General features: G+C 46.6%; 1 protein-coding gene across 3 annotated transcripts in view; it reads right to left on the bottom strand.

The window, feature by feature from the left end:
* The window catches only part of DLC1 (DLC1 Rho GTPase activating protein), a 295,408-nt gene that overhangs the window by 43,032 nt on the left and 229,248 nt on the right, over positions 1-23,128 (bottom strand). Inside the window, exon 1 of one of the 3 annotated variants that reach the window (XM_056855263.1) lies at positions 16,362-16,380. The exons of the other annotated variants lie outside the window; for them this stretch is intronic. Coding sequence (XP_056711241.1) covers positions 16,362-16,377 — 16 coding nt within the window. The 5' untranslated portion in view covers positions 16,378-16,380. Of the gene's footprint in view, positions 1-16,361; positions 16,381-23,128 lie in introns of those variants that run through there. 3 annotated transcript variants of the gene reach the window in all.

The following is a 23,128-nucleotide window of genomic DNA, read 5'->3' as shown; positions in this document are numbered from 1 at the left end:
GATCAGTTGTAATAGCAGGAGATCTCCAGCTACTACTTGGAGGTTGGCAACTCTAGCTTAGGAACTCTCTCTTTTTGCAGAGTACCTAGGACTGCCTAACCTATCTACCCCCATGCCATAATGTCAGCATGCTGCATCCAGCTTCATGAGCTGAAATTTGTGTCAACCTAGGTTACAGCATATGTGTTTCAGCAAAGTTGAAATTTTCCTGAAAAAAGGGATAATATTTATGATGCTGCAATCCCATGCATACAACAAATCTGACATCAAGGTTCCTTTTTTGCGATTGGCTTCTACTAAATACTTCATCCCATTTGTCTCTTTATAAATGAAGGATGGCTGCTTTTCTGCAGGGTGTAACTGCAAGGTGAGATACCCGCATAGGCTTGAATCTAGAAAGCCTAATTCCTAGCATCAGTGGGCACACCTAAGCCCATTGCTTTGGATAGGTTCAGGCTGCAAGACAAATACTGGGAATTTTATGTCCTAAATATGCTAATTCTAAATCCTTTTCAGATTACACATGAACATATGAAGCTGCCTTATACTGACTCAGACCCTTAGTCCATCAAGGTCAGTATTGTCTACTCAGACTGGCAGCAGCTCTCCAGGGTCTCAGGCAGAAGTCTTTTGCATCACCTACTTGCCTGGGCCCTTTAACTGGAGATGGTGGGGATTGAACCTGGGACCTTCTGCATGCCAAGCAGATGCTCTACCACTGAGCTACAGCCCCTCACCTAAAAATTATGAGAGCAAAAGCAAGGATCCCAGTGGCAGGCCTCAGCAACATATTCACTACAATGTGTCAACACAGCATCACAGCTCCACAGGAGCTGGAGGTCTTGCCTTCCCGCAAGGTTGCTAAGGGAACCCAAAATGTCATCCAAAGTCTCACAAGAGTTCAGGAGCTATTTTAATAGCCTTTCTAACCTTACAGGTCTGTAATGCATCCTAGATGTGTTCAGAGACTGCAGGGACCCTTTTTCGTTTTTTGTTTGTCCTAATTCTGCCGATTATGGAAGGCGAACCACGTTTTTCTGCATTTCTGGAGGTTCCCCCAGATATGCAGAATCCCCCCCCCCATTTCACGCCTGGTCTTGATGTGTAGATTTTGCTATCCAGTTGGCAGCAAGGACTTTGAAACTAGATACAGCGACGCTTCCTGTGAAACTAGGACAAGACAGCCCAAACAGAAGCTAAAAATAGGTATTCCTAAGCCTCTCTTGCTATTGTTTGATCTGATAATATCTTGGCTGGTTTGTACGAACACTGGACTTAAGGCTTAAAAACTGTATGTGTTTCTAACTAAGCCTATGTCACTGCAATATTGTACAAAGAAAATATTCTGATGGATATGTCTCAGGAACCCTTTCTGAAACCCTGGACAGAAATCTACTGTCTCCAACTAGCTTTAGTAAATAGGTCCCCTGCTCTGTTCTTCTCCTGCCACCCATCTACCGCTGTACCTTATAGGGTTGCCAGCTCTGGGTTGGGAAATACCTGGAGATTTGGAAGGGGCGGTGGAGCCTGAGGAAGGCAGGGTTTGGGTTTTCTTAGTTGACCCACTTGGGCAACTAACAAAAAACTTTGCATACATCAATTGTTAAGTCTTACTAACACACGTGCCTCTCCTTTTCCACTGCTTCTTGCCAAATATCATTCGATACATTTTTTTTACTTCCTTCACAGAGCTCCTCTTTCATTCTTTCCCCTTAATTAGCAGTGCATGGGGCTTTTCAAGGAATTACATTTGCTTTCTAACAAGAACAATCCTAGAAAGCAACAAAGTACTAAACCATTCCAGTGTCTCACGATGACACTTCAGAAATGATCTGCCCAAATATGGGAAGAGATTTCCCCCCCAAGCCACAGAATGGAGAAGCCTAATCACAAAGTGAACAAGAATACAACCAAGTTTAAATTTCATCGTGCTACCAGAAGAACCATAGAATAGGTTGATTTTAGCCCTTTCATTTCTAGCGAGAGCCAGCATGGTGTAGTGGTTAACAGCGGTGGTTTGGAGCGGTGGAGTCTGATCTGGAGAACCGGGTTCGATTCCCCACTCCTCCACATGAGCGGCGGAGGCTAATCTGGTGAACTGGATTGGTTTCCCCACTCCTCCACATGAAGCCAGCTGGGTGACCTTGGGCTAGTCACAGTTCCATTAAGAGCCCTCTCAGCCCCACCTACCTCACAGGGTGTCTGCTGTGGGGAAGAGAAGGTGATTGTAAGCCGGTTTGATTCTGCCTTAAGTGGTAGAAAAAGTTGTCATATAAAAACCAACTCCTCCTCCTCCTCCTTCTTCATTTCATTCCCAACCCAGAGCTGGCAATCCTAACAGTAACACTGTGAGAAATATGTTAACCTGAGAAAGAGTGAATGGCCATGGGTCATGCAGCAAGCTTTTACGGCAGAATGGGGATCTGAACAAGGGTGTCCCAGATCCCAATCCAATTTGGTATCATGCTGGTTATTTTAAATAGTACAAGAAATGTGTGCAGGATGTTACGCAGCAGTGTCTGAAAAGCAAAAAAGAGGATGGGGTAAGAATCTGGGACAGTAGAGTGGTGTCTTTACACAACGGTAAGAATCCTACCTTGTTAAAATCTCCCCAAGTCAACATCCTAAATTGATACCAGGATGGAATTAAGAAGGATGACACTCTTCCTGTCTCTCAACAAAGTTGCACAAAGGGTTGAAGAAAACTAAAGCAATCCAGAGAAAATACGGTACTCCTAAATCCACTTGAACAGTGGACAGAAACATCCCGATATGATTCAACAGAACATTGCGATGCCTCTACACCAGTACAGTTGATATGAATCTTCATAGATTCATTTTGAAAGCAGCTGTTTTACCAAATTTTGCCGGCGTCAACAACATTCAGGAGAATTCTCCGATTTGTTGGTGCAACCAGATTAGCAATGAAACTGACATCCTGTAAAATGATAAAAATATTTATTTATGACTCCCTGGAATTAACTGCTAACTGGTCCCATACATACTAAAGAAAGGACAAAAGGAGGTGAATGTGTTTTTCTCTGATCCTAAGTTTAGCACTATCAGATTTATTAACAGTGACAAATAAATCTCAAGAGCCCATTAAGCTGAGCTGTCCTGTTTTGTTTTTTAACAGAGGGTATGCGAGGAACTTCCGTTATTTATGTTTCCTGCATGCAGACACACAAATGGTCTGGTTTTCCATTCCTTTTCCTTAAAAAGGGACTGTGGAAAAAAAAGTTTAAAAAATAAAAATCAGCTTAGTCTAGGATGACTGCATCAGCATTAACCAAATGGTATCTTACTACAGTGTGAACATTACCCACTTGGTAAACGGAATGCCTCAGAATCCTGCTAAATGGTCAGGAGATTTACCACTCCGTCACTTTGTAAGATTCCCCACAATTCTCTTTCTTTTTACTACTTGTTAGGATGGTACCAAAAGCCCATAATACTCTGGGGCGAGCTTGGTCATGTGTGTCATCCTGCCAATGTTTAAACAGTATAGGTGTGCTTGAATGCGTAAGAAAACAATAATTGATATTGAACCAGACAATTAGTTTCCTGAGCACTTGTATATACAGAGTGGTGTAGCGGTTAAGAGTGGTGGACTCTAATCTGGAGAACTGGGTTGGTTTCCCTACTCCTCCACATGAAGCCAGCTGGGTGACTTTGGGCTAGTCACAGCTCTCTTAGAGCTCTCTCAGTCTCACCTACCTCATAAGGTGTCTGTTGTGGGGAGGGGAAGGGAAGGTGATTGTAAGCTGGTTTGATTCTCCTTAAAAAAGGTAGAGAAAATCGGCATATAAAAACCAACTCTTCTTCTTCATCTCACTTTTAGAAGGCTGTTGAGTTTGCATTAAGGATGCCCAGAGTTGTACAGTATTTCAATTTTACCAAGACTAATTCTCATTAAGGTATCTGGGAGGGAGGGGGCAGCTTTGCTAGTGTGCGAAGACACTTACATGTTATATTCAAATAAGTGCAGGAGCTTACTTTTTTGGTTCCTTTCTTTGCCTCCTAGTTTACATCCATGGAAAATAATCCAATCCTCCATAAACACACAGGAAAATAGCACCTAGTCGGAACAGCAGCTTCCCTTCTCAGATCCTCCAACTGCAGCTTCCAGGATCCACAGAAATACAGACATTAACCAGATGAGTTTCACCAAGTGACACCAGAAAAGGCAGCAGTGAGGAAGCTTCGTAGACAAACTCATGACCCTCCAGAATGTATTTGGCCAAGGCCCAAAATATAAAATGTCATTATTTCAAGAGTAAAACAGAACAGCAGCCTCCACAGCTGCAGTCCTGCTCCCGCTGAAACCAACGAGATTTCCAAGTAAATATATTTGGGATTGAGGTATAGGACTAGCTATCAGCGCTTCAACCAGCTGTCTCCCTAGGTAGGCTCAGCATGTTGTTACCATAGCTTGGAGCCGTAGTAATTCTCAAGCTCTGTCCTACTGGAAAGAATATTAGACACAACGAGGCTCCGTTTGGTGCTCAACACTGCCCAAATCCTCCTCACATGAACACATGAAGCTGCTTTATACTGCATCGGACCATTGGTCCATCATTGTGGTGGAGAAGAAGGAGAAGGAAAGTTGGCTTTTACATGCTGACTTTCTCTGCAACTTAAGGGAGAATCAAACCGGCTTACAATCACCTTCCCTTCCCCTCCCCACAACAGACACCCTGTGATGTAGGTGAGGCTGAGAGAGAATGACTTGCCCAAGGTCACCCAGCTGGCTTCATGCGTAGGAGTGGGGAAACAAATCCAGTTCACCAGATTAGCCTCCGCTGCTCATGTGGAGGAATGGGGAATCAAACCCGGTTCTCCAGATCAGTCTCCACCGCTCCAAACCTCCGTTCTTAACCACTACACCATGCTGGCTCTCTACTCAGACCAGCAGCGGTTCTCCATGGTCTCAGGCAGAAGTCTTTTGCATCACCTACTTGCCTGGTCCCTTTAAACTAGAGAGGATGGGGATTGAACCTGGGGCCTTCTGCTTGCCAAGCACATGCTCTACCACTGAGCCACAGCCCCTCCCAATAAAAAGAGCCCCGCTGAATCAGACTACTGGCCCATCTAGTTCAGCATCCTGTTTAATACAGTGGCCAACCAACTGGCCCACTGGGCCAACAAACAGGACATAAATGCCGAGGTTTCCCCCCAGATGCTGCTTCCTCTTAAAAGGTGTTCTGCCTCTGAATGCGGAGGTTCCTTTTAGCCACTGATGGACTTCTCCTCCATGAATCTGCCCCATCCCCTTTAAAAGCTATCAATGCCTGTGACCATCATGATGTTCACTAGAAGTTAGTCCTACAACACATTGAGTAAAGAAGTACATACTCTTGACTATCCTGAACATATTGCCCATCCATGTCTCCATCTCCTTCTTTTGGCCCTCTGGGTCCCTTTCATCATTCTTCTCTCTCTACTTCTCTACCACTTGTCCATTTCCCACCATCTTTCCCTGACTTCCCATCCTCTGGCCACCTCTTCAACCATACCTGCTCTTTCCTTCATCTTCCCCCAGAAGCCATTTCTCTAGGGCCATTTATGCATTCCTCTTTGCTCAGCTTTCCAGGTATGTCCTGATTCTTCAAAATGGCAGAAAAATTTCAGACTATGGTATGAGAGACAGAATCCAGCTTCTGTGAGAACTCCAGGTTCCTTCTTTTACACTTAGAAGACCAAGTTTTATTCCAGTCCACATGGTGACAATGATATAGTGTATGGATGATACTGGCAGAAGTTTCAGAAGCCAGACAAGGCTGAGTAACTCCCAGGGACCCGAATGTAGGACTGTACAGGGTGCCAACATCAGAATTTGTATACACAACACAATGCTCCCATGAAGCACATTCACAGAATCATTATCCTCCAGTACGCATGCACACAATATATATATCGCCCTGACCTGGGCCATGTCCGCACTGCACGTTTGCAGCTCCGAATTCTGGGCCTTTCCCTGCATGTTCCCACTTCAACTCACCCGAAGGATTCCAAGGACGTCTCCAGAGCGCAATTTCGCCACGTTAAGCGCATCCGCTTATAGAGCGAATTAAAAAAAATAAAGCGTCCTCCACACCAGGTGCCTTTAAGTGGGAACATGCAACGCGTGTTCCATCCACTTCCTGCTGCCAGCCAACCCCCGCACTCCCCCCGCCTCCCTTACTAACGCAGGACCAATCGCTGTCCTTGCTTGGAGAAGCCGACGGGGCATGTGTGGAGAGAGTGCCGGTCTGGGCTTATCAAATGAAGCGGAGAAAGGCGGCGCGGTGGGAACAGAAATTTAAACTCGTCTTGGATGCTTTCGTACTGGACGTGTGTAAATTGCGAGGTAAGTTGCTGGTGCGTTCACGGGCCTGGTTAGCCCCAGGCTAGCCTGATCTTGACAGATGTCAGAAGCTAAGCAGGGTTGCCAGCTTTGGGTTGGAAAATACCTGAAGGTTTTTGGAGCGGAGCCTGAGGAGGGTGGGGCTTTGGGAGGGTAGGGACTTCAATGCCATAGAGTCCAATTGCCACAGTGGCCATGGGTGACTTGACAGAAAAATTTATATCTATCTATAGCTCTCTATCTCTACCTCTATATATACACTCATCCAGATACACCTACCATGGCATTCCAGACACATGATTATTGGAATGGTTCCAGACACATTATAATTGAAATGGTGGAATTTACAAGACCGCGATGGAACAAATCAACAGTTGTGTTTGTAGCCTTGGCCTAAGAAAGAATATGCCATCCCACTAATTCACAGTCTCTCTGCTGGAAAAACAACGGCCTTCACATTCCTTGATACTTATCAGCCATACAATCAAAAACAAAGACATCTTGACATCCTCTGCCTGACAGAATTATTTATAAGTCACTCTGACCCCTTGTAGGACAGGAATAAAGTAAGACATGCCCCTGGAATTGCTTAACTCACTGGAAGTAGTTTCCATGACACCCAAAATAGATTCATAGATTCTGAGCTTTCAAATATCTAGAAAAATGGGTAAATTGTTGGTTAAGATTTTTACCAGATTTCTTTTTTAAACAGACTTACAGAGTAAAGGGCCTGGCAAAACCCAAGCAATTGCAATTATTTTTGAGGTGTCCCAACGAAGTGGTGAAACGCCCAAGAATATATTGCAGTTACAGAGAGGATGCTTGGGGGAATTGCGCAACCCTGGATTGCACAATACAGCCACTTGGGCTGAGTTCGCTCTACAGTAAAGTTGAAGGCTGGTCGCATTTCATCACCTCACATATCCTTGACAGTAACCCTTTGAGAAAGGAGGAAACTGGAGTCAAGGGAAGGTTCTGCTCCAAGACTACCCCAACAATTCCATGGCTATCCTGGGATTCAAAACTGTTTTACCCAGGTCTATTTGCTACTCCTAAAAATAAAGCTTGAGAAATGAAGTCCTAAGCATTGATACACATTACACAGAATTGCAAAAGGCACACTTTTGTGTGTGCAAAACGGGAACTCATGAATCTCACAGCTGTGGGTGAGGTCTGCAGGTCCCCCTTTGGACACACAGGAATGGACTGGCCACATGAACACACAAAGCTGCCTTCTCCTGAGGGTCAAACTACATACTGCACTTTACATAGGGTTGCCAGGTCCCTCTTCACCACCAGCAGATTTTTGGGGTGGAGCCTGAGGAGGGCGGGGTTTGGGGAGGGGACGGACTTCAATGTCATGGAGTCCAATTGCCAAAGCGGCCATTTTCTCCAGGTGAACTGATCTCTATCGGCTGGAGATCAGTTGTTATTGCAGGAGATCTCCAGCTAGTTCCTGGAGGTTGGCAACTACACGAGTTCAGCCCGAGCAGCAACTCTTGTGTAAAAGTGCATCAGGAGCCTGATTTAGACTGTAGGGTTGCCTGCCTTCAGGTACTAGCTGGAGATCTGCTAGTACAACTAATCTCCAGCTAATAGCTGATGGAGAAAATGGGCGCTTTGGCAATTGGACTCTATGGCATTGGAGTCCCTCCCCTCCCCAAACCCCACCCTCCTCAGGCTCCACCCCCAAAACCTCCCGTTGGTAGCAAAGAGTGACCTGGCAACCCTACTTAGATTTGGACCATTGGGGGGGGTGGAGGAAAGAGGGGATCCTGCATTCCTCCCTGTGCCATTTTTGGGAGCTGAAACAGCTCAGGGGCAGTGGATGGCATTATTTGCCCTATTGGGCTGCTGCACGTGCACTGAATGCTAAGAGGCCAATGGCCTAGCGTGATAAGAATTGTCTATGTCTGGCAGCAGCTCTCCAGGGCCTCAGGTGGAGGTCTTTTCACATCACCCACTTCCCGAGCTTTTAAACTGGAGATGCCAGGGGCCAAACCCAGGCTCTTCTCTACATGCAAAGCAGGTGATCTACCACTGAGCTCATTATCCTTCTCCAAATATCACCATCATGCAACAACAACAAAGAAAATTCAATGTAGGACTGTTAGTACTGGATTTGGTTATACTTCTGTAATAAGCATAAAAAGGAAGGGGAAACATCTGAAGTTATTTTTATGTCTTTGGCTCTTCTGGCAATTTGTGCGATGCAAGGGTGGGTCCTAGCATTGTCTGGAGTCTGTCAGTTTGGCTGCATAGCCTCATTTCCTTCTTCCTGTTGCTAGTAAAGTATGAGAAACTCCTGTTTACAATAATGGACCATCCTGTGTGACACGTCTCAATCCCCCCCCATTCCCTTTCATAGGCCACAGGCTTCAACTATGTCCCCTCCGACGCCTACGGGGAAATTCCAGAATCCTATCTTGACTCCATAAGGAACCCAGGTTATATCCTATCAATACAGTTTCATGCTAAATACTCCGGACTGGGAAGCCATGGTGTTGAACCACCTCTACCACTCAGATCCCAGTGTGATATTCCTACAAGCATGGGTTGCCCCCAGGCTTTGATAAAAGGGGCAGAATGGTTAAACTGATGTGGTAACATAGGAACCTGCCTTATACTGAACTAAACCATTCAGTCATTTAGCCTTGTATACCCAAGATCCAATTTATTACCTAGAGATCCCAGGGATGGAAGCCAGGATCTTCTTCTGCCTCTAAAGCATGTGCTCTGCTTAGGGTTGCCAACCTCCAGTTGGGGGCTGGAGATCTCCTGCTATTACAACTGATCTCCAGGCAACAGAGATCAGTTCCCCTAGAGAAAGTGGCCGCTTTGGCAATTGGACTCTATGGCATTGAAGTCCCTCCCCTCTCCAAACCCCACCCTCTTCAGGCTCCACCCACAAAATCTCCAGGTATTCCCCAACCTAGAGCTGGCAACCCTAGCTCTATTGCCCCTTTCTAGGTCTTGCTCTTGAGACTTCCCTTTTACATTATGGCAAAAGGGGTCGTTCTTATTGGTGGGGATTCTGCATCTATTTCAGATACCACTATACGAGAACGACTGGGTCTCATATGAATACAAGGAAACACTTTTAGCTCTTAAAAGCAATACTAATACGGTTTTATTCACTGATCAATCTAGACAGCTGCATTGTTGAAAACACAAACAGACTGCTTATCTGCAAAGTTTATTCAGTTGGGAAGCATGAATCTAATTCTGCACAGCGTCAGACTCAAAGAGAAGTTGCAACATGTAAACATGTGCAAAAAAGACACTCATGACCAGGGCTCAACATGAGACTGTATCTGTATGTAGATTGTTTGATCAACTCCAAACATTATACCGTTCAAGTAGTTCACTGCTTATTCTAAAATGTTCAGGGGAATTTTTAAAAAAATAAATCTTACAGCTAGTATTGCTCCTGCTGTGCACCCTAAACTATCTAAAGATGATCTCTGCGTTTTGCAAAGACATTCCAGTCAGATTTCTCCTGCAAGAGACCACAAGGCTAAAATGTCTGGGAAATCTTAGAAGGGACATGACTGTAATTTATTGGAGACCCATGAACTTCCAAGTAAAAGTTCCCTGCAACCATTAATAGCCTCTCCTGAATCTCATAAAACTGAACGCTTGTCAAAGGACTGGTGAAAGAGAACCGGCAAACGCGCCAACCTCTTAATCTGTTCATGCCTGAAGTACAGATAACACCTCCCCCCAATCAACCTGTACACAGCCACTTCAGAAATCAGACCAAAGTGGGACTTCACAGAATGACTGGGAGTAATGACTTTCAGGCACATCTGCAGAACATTCACTTTTCCCATTCCCTGGGAAGGAAAGCATATGCAGGGAATCACAATTCAGGCTTGTAAACAGCTATTCCCTTCAGCTAGAGCAGTAACATGCTAGAGCAGACAATATGCATGGCTGCACCATGTCTCCCTCGCCACCCAGCCAGCGGCTGCATCCTCGAGACCACTGCCCACTCATTTTGCGGGGGGAGGGGCAGAGGTGGGCACAGCACAATGCTCAAGTAACACCAGTCTCTGAGAGCCAGCGTGGTGTAGTGGTTAAGAGTGGTGGTTTGGAACGGTGGACTCCAATCTGGGACTTTTTGGCTCTGGCCCCGGGACCTGGTGGAACACCCTGCTGAATGAGATCTGGGCCTTGCGGGATTTAAATCAATTCTACAGGGCCTGTAAGAGGAAGTTGTTCCACTGGGCAAATGGACAGCAGTGGTTTTTATTCTGCTGGCCTCCCATCTCCTCCATCCCCCTCCTTTTCTTCTATTTTGGAAAATGTTTATTAATTGTTATTTCTCAGTGTGGAAGGATTAATGTTGCTGTTGTATGTTAAGGATGTTGTTAATTTTAATTGATGTTATAGTTTTAGATTATCTATCGTATTCATTTTAATTGTATAACATTGTTGTAAGTTGCTCTGAGCCTGACATGTTGGGATAGAGCAGCCTAAAAATCGAATACATCATCATCATCATCAGGGGCTGTGGCTCAGTGGTAGAGCATCTGCTTGGCATGCAGAAGGTCCCAGGTTCAATCCCAAGCATCTCCAGTTAAAGGGACTAGGCAAGCAGGTGCTGTGAAAGAACTCTGCCTGAGACCCTGGAGAGCCACTGCTGGTCTGAGCAGTCAATACTGACTTTGATGGACCAAGGGTCTGATTCAGTAGAAGGCAGCTTCAATGTGAACTTTCTTCTGTGGTTAGAAAAATCAAAGTAGAAGGTTGAAGTATAATAATGCCATCTGGTTCAACTTCAAAGATACCCTGATAGGCCAAATCCAACCTATTAAGACACCTAGAAGTCAATTAGCTAAGGTGTAGATTAATGAACACTCCAGCAACAAGCCACTAGCCAGATGCATGCTGAATTAATCAAAGTGTGAGCAGATGATAGATGCTCAAACACCAAAAGCACTCCACAATCTGCTTGGCTATTATCTTCTGTCTAGTCCATCGCAAATAGGATTGCAAACGGTAACCAGAGCTTGAATATCCCCACTTCTGGGAATTTTTTGATCCGGCAGAGACCCTCACTAGATCCCACTTGCTCGTGACAGAAAATGCATTTGTAATTGATGACCGTGATAAGGTTACAATCCCTCAAACCGCAAGCTCGGCACTTTAAAAAACAGGGTGTGGGGGAGAAAAGAAAATCCACTATTTTAGCTAGATGAGGTGTAAGTCGAAACCTCGAGGCATACTGCTAACAGGCAAAACATTCTGCCATATTGCCTGAAATTTCATCTCCAGGGAGCTGGGGGCAGAACCTCAGCTGAGCGAGGTCATCTCGCAAGACCTCCTTTCCTGCCTGGGGTCATCAGCAATCTAGATCTCTTGATGCCCAGGAAACTATTAAGGGCTAGGCTGAACCACAACCCATGTTATCACACAACAACCCAACTGACAGTTGCACCAGGGCAAAGAGCTGCACCATGGGACTTTTTCAGATCTGGGCAATGGAGTCCGGGAATGGGTGAAACCCTTCTCCCGTTTTGCTATCCTGCGCCAACATGGGGCCTTGCGTGGCTGTTATTTTCAAGAAAAAAACCCTGATCACAGATCTCCCAGAATTTCTTCCAGTTAGAACTTTACTGTGTAGGAAATGGCTGTCGTCTGCACCGAGATTGGGATTTCAGATGTGCTGTGCACCACCTATCACATGCGCATATTCACTCATCTTCTATTATTTTGCTTTCAGAAAATGTCTGCTCTGCAAACCTCCGAATAGGTCTTTAAACTCCCCGAGTTAAAAAATGTAATTGACAACATTTTATACTGTTGTGAGCTGCCTTGGGAGCACTGTTTGTCAAAAGGTGGGATACAAATGTTTTAATATGTATTCTTAATAATAAATTAAAAGCTGTTTTGATAATGAAATGAAAGAACCACTCAGAAAACATGGAAATGTTCCGTTTGAAGTATATCCGTGACTGTTGCTTTCTGAAATGTATATACCCCTTTGCTGTTTAGCAGACATGCAAGATGCAAGATCTATCAGGGAGGGGCTGTGGCTCAGCGGTAAAGCATTCGGTTGACATGCAGAAGGTCCCAGATTCTCATTGGCATCTCCAGTTAAAAGGAGCAGGCCACAGGTGAAATGAAAAACCTCTGCCTGGCACCCTGGAGAGCTGCTGCCAGTCAGAGTAGAGATGCAGACCTTGAGGGACCAATGGTCTGATTCAGTATTAGACAGCTTCATGAGTTCAAGGTACAGAGCAGCTTAGAAATGGTGTGTTTCCAGGAAAACCTGGAAACAGAACATGGGACGCACATCCACGGCACATATCACCTTCTTGATCATAACGATTAGGGATGCATTTTTTTTGAGTGACGTCTGCACAGCATGTTCTTATGCAACTGGTCTGGCACTTTAGCACAACATCAAACACAAGCACCTCTTCCTCAGAGGCCAAACTCATGAATTCTGCTGTGCACCTTCTGAAAGCCCATAACAGACCCAGAACGTGTGGCTCAACAGTTCAGCTGATCTATTTATATTTTATTAACAATATTTTTTAACCACCTTGCGCCACAGATCACAGGGTGGTGTGTTTAATGGATTGGATCCAGACTGCTCTGGCAAAGACCACCAATGCCCCCTTCTTGCTGCTGACCTGCCCTTATTGTTGCTCGGGGTCCCCCATCCTGTGGGAGCAGCATTTTGTGGAGATCAGTGGACTGCTGTGAAAAGGGGGAGGACAGGAAAGTTACATTACGCTCCTGGAAAATTTAGCCTGGATCTAGCTTTTCTGCTGGTTTAAGTAGGTGGAGGGGTCTTCTCTGATCACCCAAAAAGGCTATCTGGGGCTCATAGGACCTGCATGAACAAAGACCAGATGGGATAAAGAGGAGAATTTGGTGAGAGTGAGTAGAGAAAGAAGAGTTGGTTTTTATATGCCAACTTTCTCTACCACTTAAGGAAGAATCAAACTGCCTTACAATCACCTTCCTCTCCCCTCCACACAATAGACACCCTGTGAGGTAGGTGAGGCTGAGAGAGCTCTAAGAGAACTGTGACTAGCCCAAGGTTACCCCGCTAGCTTCATGTGTAGAAGTGGGGAAACCAACCTGGTTCACCAGATTAGCGTCCGCCACCCATGTGGAGGAGTGGGGACTCAAACCTGGTTCTCCAGATCAGAGCCCACCACTCCAAACCACTGCTCTTAACCACTGCACCATGCTGACTCTCCAGCAGTGTCTCCCTTTGCAAAACTGATAAACATTAAAAGGAACAATAAAAGCAACAGCAAAAACAATATTTGTTTCCAAATACTGTAAAGCTACACCTTAGCTCGTTTCCATAAAAAGGCCAGACAAGACGATCTCGAAAGGGGCCACAGCAAAAAAAGTCTCTGCTTTTTCACACTCCTACCGCCTGACCCTTTTAACTGGACAAGCCGGGGATCGCATGTCAAGCAGATGCTTTACAATTGTGCCACAGCCCCTCCCAAATTTTTCTGGTAAGGAGCCATAACTCAATGGGACAACAAATTTCTATGCAAGCATCGCATCATTGCATCAGTACCAGCCATCTTCATTGGGAAGGCTCTTGGGTAGCAGGCAAGGCTCCTGGGCTGACAGGCAGCGAGCAGTCCTGGCAGAGGTGGATCAATGACCCGGCTCAGCAGAGGGCTAAAGTTTACTATGTTCAGTTGTGACTTTGTCAGTGAGGACAAACAGAAAAACTTGGTGTTGCCTGCATGCATGGTCATTTAAAGGAAGGATGTCTGCTCCTTGTCCGGATGCAAAAAAGCAAGCTGAAAACAGCATCGAAAAGGGATGATAATTAACCTTTTATATTCAGAACGAATAACTTTTCTTCTGCCCTGAAGCAAACTGGGTGCATAAAAAAAATGACAACGACCACTGATAAATGCATACTTTAAAGGGGCTTTTTTAAAAAATTAAATCAAAAGAGTTTCCGTCGACATTAGGAAGAACAGTTAGAGTGGTTCCTCAGTGGAACAGGCTTCCTTGGGAGGTGGTAAGCTCTCCTTCCCTGGAGGTTTTAAAGAAGAGGTTAGATGGCCATCTGTCAGCAATGCTGATTCTATGACCTTAGGCAGATGGTGAGAGGGAGGGCATCTTGGCCATCTTCTGGGCATGGAGTAGGGGTCACTGGGTGTGTGGGGGGAGAGGTAGTTGTGAATTTCTTGCATTGTGCAGGGGGTTGGACTAGATGTCCCTGGTGGGTCCCTTCCAACTCTATGATTCTATGATGGGAGGAAAAAAACCTTTAAAAACCACACTCGCCTGCTAGACTATTAACTTAAATGTGATACATCTAATTGACTGCTATTCAGGTAGGGGCTCCATTAGCTTAATAGAAACATGTTCTTCACATTGATGCTGTAAGCACGCCATTGGCAGGTCTGTGTGAAGGAAGGGAGGGGGCGGGGGGGGGGGAGGGTGGTACCTAAGGTAGCCAGACAACAAAAAGAATTTGTTTTCTGTTTGCGCTGGAAATGTAAGAGATTGTTTATGACTGGCAGGGGGTGTTGCTCCCTGAAAGGGATCAAAGGTTTGCCAGATGACATCATCAGCCAGGGCACCACTGCTGGGGGGTGGGTGGGTGGGTGGAGGGAGGCATCTGGCTCCTCGGAGCCACCAGACTAATTATTGAAAACTTCAAAAGGGGATTGTTGGCTTCCTTCTCTTGGGCATTTGAAAAAAAGAAAAGTCACACACCCTCATTTAACCCTTTCATCTTTGGCCTCACCCCCCCCCCCCGCGGGGTTCCAAGCGGCTGAGATGAATACCATCTCAGAGGGCATTTTGGCTTGAAATTGGGGGGTGGGGGGGGTCTTGTGGTGGTCTAAATCTAAAACACATTTCAAGGAAAGCTGCCCACGGTGCTTTTGACCAGCCGGGTTTCCTCTTCTCTTGTCCCTCGGAACTTGTCAATTACCCTCCTTTGGGAAAATGGGATGTCATTTCCTTGGTCAGTTTCATCCGTGGGGATATTTCAGAACAACAACAGACAGACAAGACAGAGAAAGGAACTGGTCAGACTGTAAGATGCCCCAAACCCTTTCTGGATAAGAAAAAGGCCGAATGGAAGAACAAGGGTAATTTATTCATGGGAGATTTCGCCTTGGATCTGCCCCTCTCTAGAGGCACAGTTTCCCCATCCGAATCCCCAAAACTCTGCATGGGGGCTTATTGTTGAGTTCTGAGAATTGGGATGGGGGAAATGTGCCTCTGTGTGTGTGTGCGTGTGTGTAAAGTGCCGTCAAGTCACAGCTGACTTATGGCGACCCCTTTTTTTTTTGGGGGGGGGTTTCATGGCAAGAGACGAGCAGAGGTGGTTTGCCAGAGCCTTCCTCTGCACAGCAACCCTGGTCTTCCTTGGTGGTCTCCCATCCAAATGCTAACCAGGGCTGACCCTGCTTAGCTTCTGAGATCTGACGAGATCAGGCCCGCCTGGGCCCTCCAGGTCAGGGCAAAATGTGCCTCGAGAGAGAGGCAAACCCAAGGCAAAACTTCCCGTGCAAAGGACACTGCGCCGCTTCCCTTCGCGACGGAGAAATTCAAAACCCCGCCGGTGCGAGAAGCGGGCGCGGAGACGGACAGCGCCGCCGGTGAAACAAACCAGATCCTCCGGAGACGCGCCAGACAGAGAGAGTCTCCGCAGAAGGAGGCGGCCGCACCCCCCCCGAGCCTACGTGCTCTCTCCCCATTGCCCTTTCGACTCTGCCCGCCCCAGACCCCGTCCCGGATTCCAGCGGGGCCACCGCGGGAGCAAAGGCTGCGCCTCCTCCTCCTGCGCCGGGATCGCCCCGGAGGGCCGCGATCCACCCCCCCCCCCGCCGGCCGCAGCCTCGCCTTCTCCCTCCTCGAGGGCAGCGCGAGCGGAGACTGTCCAGCGGGGCGGCTCCTCTGGGCGCGTGCAGAGCGCCGCCCGCCGACGCCCGGCCCCGCGGCCCGAGTCCTCCCCGCTGCAGCCATCCCCGGATCGCAACCCCAAAAGGCCGGGCTCACTTACGCGTCAGGATCATCATCTCCCGCTCCTCGGGGCGCCTCGACGGGAGAGGCGGCGGCGGCGCCAGCGGCAGGCGCGGGAGAGGCGGCCCCGCGACGGCTCCTCGGGGCAGCGCCTCCGCTCAGCCCGCCCTCCGCCGGCGGCCGGCCCTCCAGGCGCCCGGACCCCCGCCCCGCCTCTCCTCCGCGCTCTCCTCCCCGTCGAGGAAGCGCCCCCAGCCGCCTCCGCGCCGCTCCCAGGCGGAGATCCGGGATGGCGAGCCGCCGGGCGGCCTCCTGCGCGGCCAGCTCGCCTTGCGCCACCCCCCCTTCGGTTTGCAGCGCCAAAAAAGCCTCTCCCAGCCTAGAATAAACTTCAGCCCACCGCTGAAGTTCCGGAGGCCACGCCCACTGCCTCCCCCCCCCAACCTTGGGTGCCCCACCCCTCCTGGTCGCTGGCCTCCTCGCTCTCTTTCCCCCATCTGTTGTATTGTGTGTGTGTCTAAAGTGCCGTCAAGTCGCAGCCGACTTATGGCGACCCCATTTGGGGTTTTCAAGGCAAGAGACGAGCAGAGGTGGTTTGCCAGTGCCTTCCTCTGCACAGCAACCCTGGACTTCCTTGGTGGTCTCCCGTCCAAATACTAACCAGGGCTGACCCTGCTTAGCTTCTGAGATCTGATGAGATCAGGCTCGCCTGGGCCATCCCGGTCGGGGCATCTGTTGTATTAGCCTGACTTTTGTCTTGCCTTTCACGGTTTTCAATCCTGGAAGCGGAACCCCAGGAGGACAACGCAGCGCTCGGCCAAATAAGCATCTATGGGATTGCAGCTGTAGTAGGGAAAAGGAGAAAAGAGCAAGGGTGAAAACGCCCGGGGAGGTTTTGCCTTGGATTTGCCGCTCTCTAGATGCACGTTTCCCCCATCTGAATTCTCAAAACTCTGCACCGGGGCTTATTGTTGAGTTCTGAGCATCTGACTGGGGAAAGTGTGCATTTAGAGAGCAGCAAATCCAAGGCAAAACTTCCCATGGGTTTTCGCCCCAAGAGTCCAGTCGCTTCTTAAAGACTAACACAGTTTCTTGCAGGGTATGAGCTTTCCTGAGCCACAGCTCACTACTGTGGCTCAGGAAAGCTCATACCCTGCAAGAAATTGTGTTAATCAATCAATCAATCAATTGACCTTTAATTGGCATATAGTCAGAAACATAGCATTGTGCACAAAATTATCTGTCCATACATTTTCAGTTTAAATATAATTTAAAGTTTGGTCCTAGTCTTGACAACTTCCACCAGAAATTCCGCCACCTTAGAAGTGACTTCAGGAATAGAATCGTTCATTAAAATCTGGCATATGGAGGATTCTTGGCTAGATTTCATTTTATCAATCAAGGGTAAAATTGTTTTCTTAAGAGGGCCATCGTGGAGATGACAATTTATAATTATATGCTGTAGCGTAGCATGTTGGCTCGGGCCACATACACATAGTCTTTTCTCAAAGGGGGTATTTTTAAACCTACCATTTAGTACCTGCGAAGTAAGGCCATTAAGCCTAGCGAGCATAAATGCCCTCCATTTAAGGGGTTCTTCAGGTATATCAAAGTACTGCTGTAATTTCACATATTTAACCTGTAAACCTAATTAAAGAGAGAAGCATGTCGGTGGAGTGAATGGACATATTTTTTTGTTGTTCTTGGTCTAAAATTCTTTGTTTAATAGTATTTAACAAGGATTTTTCATCTAGCATTGACAGTTCCTCTAAGGCAATACCAATCTGACCAAGTTTAGTTAATAGTGGAAAACCAGTTAACTTTGTAAATGTATTTTAGCAGATGGAACATAAGGGATCCTTGATTTGCCATAAAATGGATTTTAAGCCAGTATTTAAAGGTTGAGATCCAAGCTCTGGTCACCACTAAATTGTGTTAGTTTTCAAGGTGCTGCTGGACTCTTGTTAGTGACAGACTAACATGGCGACCCATCATGATCTACTTCCTAATAGGGAAAAGGTCCCACAGAAATCAGTGGAAGGATAGGATCTGGATTCAAGGGCGAACCCCCTCCCCAAATTAGGTCCCTTGTGTATTTGCTGTTCAATGGGGTTTATGTAATCTTAGGATCATAGGTGTGCAGTCTATTTTGAGTTCCAGCTCTTCTTCATAATAGGGTTGCCAACCTCCAGATGGGGTCTGGAGAGCTCCTGGAATTACGACTGGTCTCCAGAGGACAGTGATCAGTTCCCCTGGAACATATATATGAACATATGAAGCTGCCTTATACTGAATCAGACCCTTGGTCCATCAAAGTCAGCATTGTCTACTCAGACCGGCAGCGGCTCTCCAGGGTCTCAGGCAGGGTCTCAGGCAGGAGAAAATGGCTGCTTTGGAAGGTGGACTGTATGGTATCACACCTTGCTGAGATCCCTCTCCTCCCCAAACCCTGCCCTCCCCAGGCTCTGCCCCCCACCAAATTTCCAGGAATGTCCATACCCAGAGCTGGCAACGCTCCTGGCATAGCACCTAATCCGTCTACAACACTCATCAATTTTTTTAGGACTTCCAGATTGCAATCCTAAACATGATTTCTAGGGAGTCCGTCCCATTGAACTCAATGAGATTTAGACCTTTTCCACACAAGGGTTTTCTTGGGAGTCAATCCACAAGCATCAGAATCAGTTTGGGCAGGGTTGATCCACAAGTTGGTTCTCCCTGTGCATTTTTACAGTTGTGGAATCACTTTATTTTCTTCTGCATGTGGCTTAAATAATGAGGATTTTCAAGGGAGGGTCCTGTCATCAGCGGAGCCATAATAGGTGGCATTACAGCACACCCTTGGTTTTTTTTAAAAAACAATTGCCCTAAAATATCAATACAACTCTGTAGTGTTATACTGATATTTTAAGCAGGTTCTCTGAATTCCCAGCTTTCATTCATTCATTTTAAAAAAGGAGTGTTTCTGCAAGAAATGAAAGCTGGGAATTCAGAGAAGCTGCTTGAACTATCAGTGCAACACTACAGCGTTATATCAATATTTTAGGGCCTTTAAAAAAGGAAATATCTGTCTTGGGGAGGAGAGGGTGTGGTTTAATGATGACAGCCCAACCACTGGAAAGTGGGCTGGAGGAAGTTGTGGGTGGGCGGGACAAACAAAACCAATAGTAACATTATGAACTAGGAAAAAGGCAACTCAAAATCAGCTTCCAGAAAACGATCTGGATAAAAGTGGTCTCAAAAGAGCCAGAAAACCACCAAGGGAAAACAAATGAACAAAAAATGAAGTGAAAATTGAAGGGACAAAAATGAATGCAGAAATCAGGGGATAAACCGAAGCAGTATGGGGTCAGACCCGAAGAAAAAAACCCCATGCGGAAAAGCCCTTACTTCTGAATATACATGTCCAGGATTACTCTGTTAGGCTGGTCAGTGTTTTACATTGTCTTCCGTCAAATGAACTCGCTCATCTATTCAGATACCTATATTCATGCATTGGGATATGGGATCTATAATATAAACATACTCCAACTTTTCTCTGTTGAAGGCTATATCATGCAACTGCTTTGCACGGCACTATGTGTGTATGTGCGAGCCATCAAGTCACAGCTGACTTATGGCGACCCCGTAGGGGTTTCAAGGCAAGAAATATTCAGAGGTGGTTTGCCGTTGCCTGCCTCCGTGTGAGCTGAGAAAGTTCTGAGAGAACTGGGACCGGCCCAACGTCACCCAGCAGTCTTCATGTGGAGGAGTGGGGAATCGAACCTGGTTCTCTGTTCTTAACCACTACACTACGCTGACTCTACTTTGTGAGTAGAGATAGTTTTAGAAGATCTGGGTATACAGGGGTACAATATATTTATAAAAAAGAATTGTATACATTGGGATCTAGGTATGCGGTTAAGCAATCACATAAGTATTTCACCTACAGATGAAAAAGCCACATTCATTCAGCATCCTATCTCCTTCAAAATTGTCTTGCTCATGTGGAGGAGTGCGGAATCAAACCCGGTTCTCCAGATCAGAGTCCACCGATCCAAACCATCGCTCTTAGCCATTACACCACACTGGATGCAGTATTGTCTTGTTTGGTCCTAAGACTCCCTTCCATTCAAAAACAATATAGGCATGGATAACTCAGTGCCCACATAGAGATGTGGCCAATTTCTCAGTTGTCACTCTATTTGCCACTCAAAGGTCAAAGGGCCAGACATTATGCCAGTCTCACATACTGGGCGCAGTGGAAGTGGTCAGACTATGTAAGATATGCGGTGCCCTCTGCTGGCAACAGCTTCCCAGTTAGGGAGCACACATGCTCAAGAGATGTTCAGCCGTAGTTTGCTATTGCCTGCTTCTGCGTAACGCCCCTGGACTTCCTTGAGGATCTCCCATCCAAATACTGACCAGGGCAACCCTCTTTAGCTTCCAAGATCAGGTAAGATCAAGCTAACCAGGTCAGGGCATTTACTAGTCACTAGTTGAATAGTGTTGCAAGTACACATTCCCTCTTCCCATGGATTCTATCTCACCTTTCGTCCAAGGAGATCAGTGTGAGTGATCGTTTTTTGTCCCTCACAACAACCCTGTCAGGTAGGTTAAGCTCAGATGGAATGACTGACTCAAGATCACCTATCAGAGATTCATGGCTCCAGCAGGGTGTCTAACGCTTGTCTTCCTAATTGCAAGTTCATCCTTCTAGCCACTGCACCACGCCGGCACTGGAGACTTTTGAGCAAATCATCTAGTGTTGTTGCATAACGCCCAGGTTTATGCCCCTGGAACCAGAAACAATAAAAAGAAACATGTGCAGAAATCTCTTTCACCTTTGTACAGCTTAAGAGAAGAGAAGCAATGTCAAAAACCCACACCTGAATTTTTGCAGTGTGTCTCATTTCATTTTGTGGCAACATGCGTTTCTACAGCCCCACCTGCCTGTTGGCTCAGTCCCTATACCAACCATTCCTATGCTATGGAAATTTACTATAAGTTGGTTATTGGTTCCTTGCTATGCACAAATAAACCTTTGACTCATAGTGGAGCTCCTGGGGAACCTGCGTCTGATTCATAAGGCAAACGGTTGGGGAGGGGGAGCTGCATACTTCGAGCATAACTCAGCTTTTAGGGATTTGCCAGTCCTAATCTGACAAGCAAAGAATGAGAAGGGACGCCTCCCCTTCAATCTATGCATGTAAAGCAATCCTTATTTGTTCAAATGCTGTCACTTACTCAGAAGCAATGCGACTAGGGTTGCCAACCTCCAGGTGGTGGCTGGAGATCTCCCGCTATTACAACTGATCTCCAGGCGATAGAAATTAGTTCCCCTGGAGAAAATGGCCGCTTTGGCAGTTAGACTCTGTGGCACTGAAGTCCCTTCCCTCTCCAAACCCCGCCCTCCTCAGATCCCACCCCCAAAATCTCCAGGTATTTCCCAACCCAGAGCTGGCAACCCTCAGATCTCCACCACCCTCATAAAATGGGAACTGTGTGAGCCAAGAAACGGTGTTACCTTGATTGGAAAAGCCTAGTTCACACAAACATTGTATCGAAGATTGCCCCCAACATATGATTTCAGATTTTAAAAATGACTTTGACAAAGCACAATGTGATTAAAAACCCAGTATTTTTTTCTTGCCCTTGAGTCACAGCTGACTTATGGCGACCCTGTAGTGTTTTCAAGGCAAGAGAAGTCCGGAGGTGGTTTGCCATTGCCTGCCTCCACATCACGACCCTGGTGTTCCTTGGAGGTCTCCCATCCAAATACTTGCCAGGGTTGAGGCTGAGAGTGTGTGACTGGCCCAAAGTGACCCAGGAAGTTTCCATGGCAGAGAGGGGATTTGAACCTGGGCTTCCCAGACCCTAGTCTGACACCTTAACCACTACACCACACTGGCTCTCTAGATCCAGCATAGACCCCCTGAAAGAGTACAGCCAGCCTTACAGGCTCTATGAACCCCTTCTGACAGGCCACACATCAGTTAACTTAATCTATTCAAAACTAGTCAGTTGAACAAAAAGATGACTGGGATTAATCATGCTGAATATTTTGAAACTTTTTTTGAACAATTTCCTGTCAAGTCTGTTGGTGCCTGGTGCCATCTTGTGAGAGTCCTTCTTCTGTTGGAGAAAAGGGACCACCTCTTAATTATTATGGTTATTTTAAGAACGCATCCAAATGTACATACTTAGAATGTAGAATTTCTATGCAAGCCTTATTCACTACATTTTGTCCACATTAATGATTTTCTGTTCAGGATTAATGGGAGGGGAGATAGGGAGGAACGGGACTAGGGTTGCCAGGTCCCTCTTCACCATTGGCTGAAAGTTTTTAGGTCGGAGCCTGAGGAAGGTGGGGTTTGGGGAGGGGAGGGACTCCAGTGACATAGAGTCCAATTGCCAAAGTGGCCATTTTTCTCCAGGAGAACTGATCTTTATCGGCTGGAGATCAGCTGTGATAGCAGGAGATCTCCAGCTACTACCTGGAGGTTGGCAACCCTAAATGGGACATTTCTATACGTTTGGGTTAGAAGCCCCAGTGATTGGCTGGGGGTTGTATCATCACAAACCCCTCCCTTCAAATTGCTGATAAGGACACCTGTCAAAAACATTGCAAAGGAGGGCTGAAGCCAAGCTTACTGTTGGAGGAAAAAAAACTGGAGTCCTTTTTTAAAGGTATGTTCCTATGCACCCTCCCTACATTGAGTTTTATTTTCTGTGCTGTTATTGGTTAGGCTGTAAATAATATAGAGAGTGGTTCCTGAACAGGCAATCTCCTTGAAAAGTAAACATCTCTTCTTACTACAAGCACTG

The sequence above is a fragment of the Euleptes europaea genome, chromosome 9 (assembly GCF_029931775.1).
Source record: "Euleptes europaea isolate rEulEur1 chromosome 9, rEulEur1.hap1, whole genome shotgun sequence".
NCBI lineage: Eukaryota > Metazoa > Chordata > Lepidosauria > Squamata > Sphaerodactylidae > Euleptes > Euleptes europaea.
The sequence above is the reverse complement of the archived record's forward strand: the minus strand, read 5'-3'. Positions and strand labels throughout refer to the sequence as shown.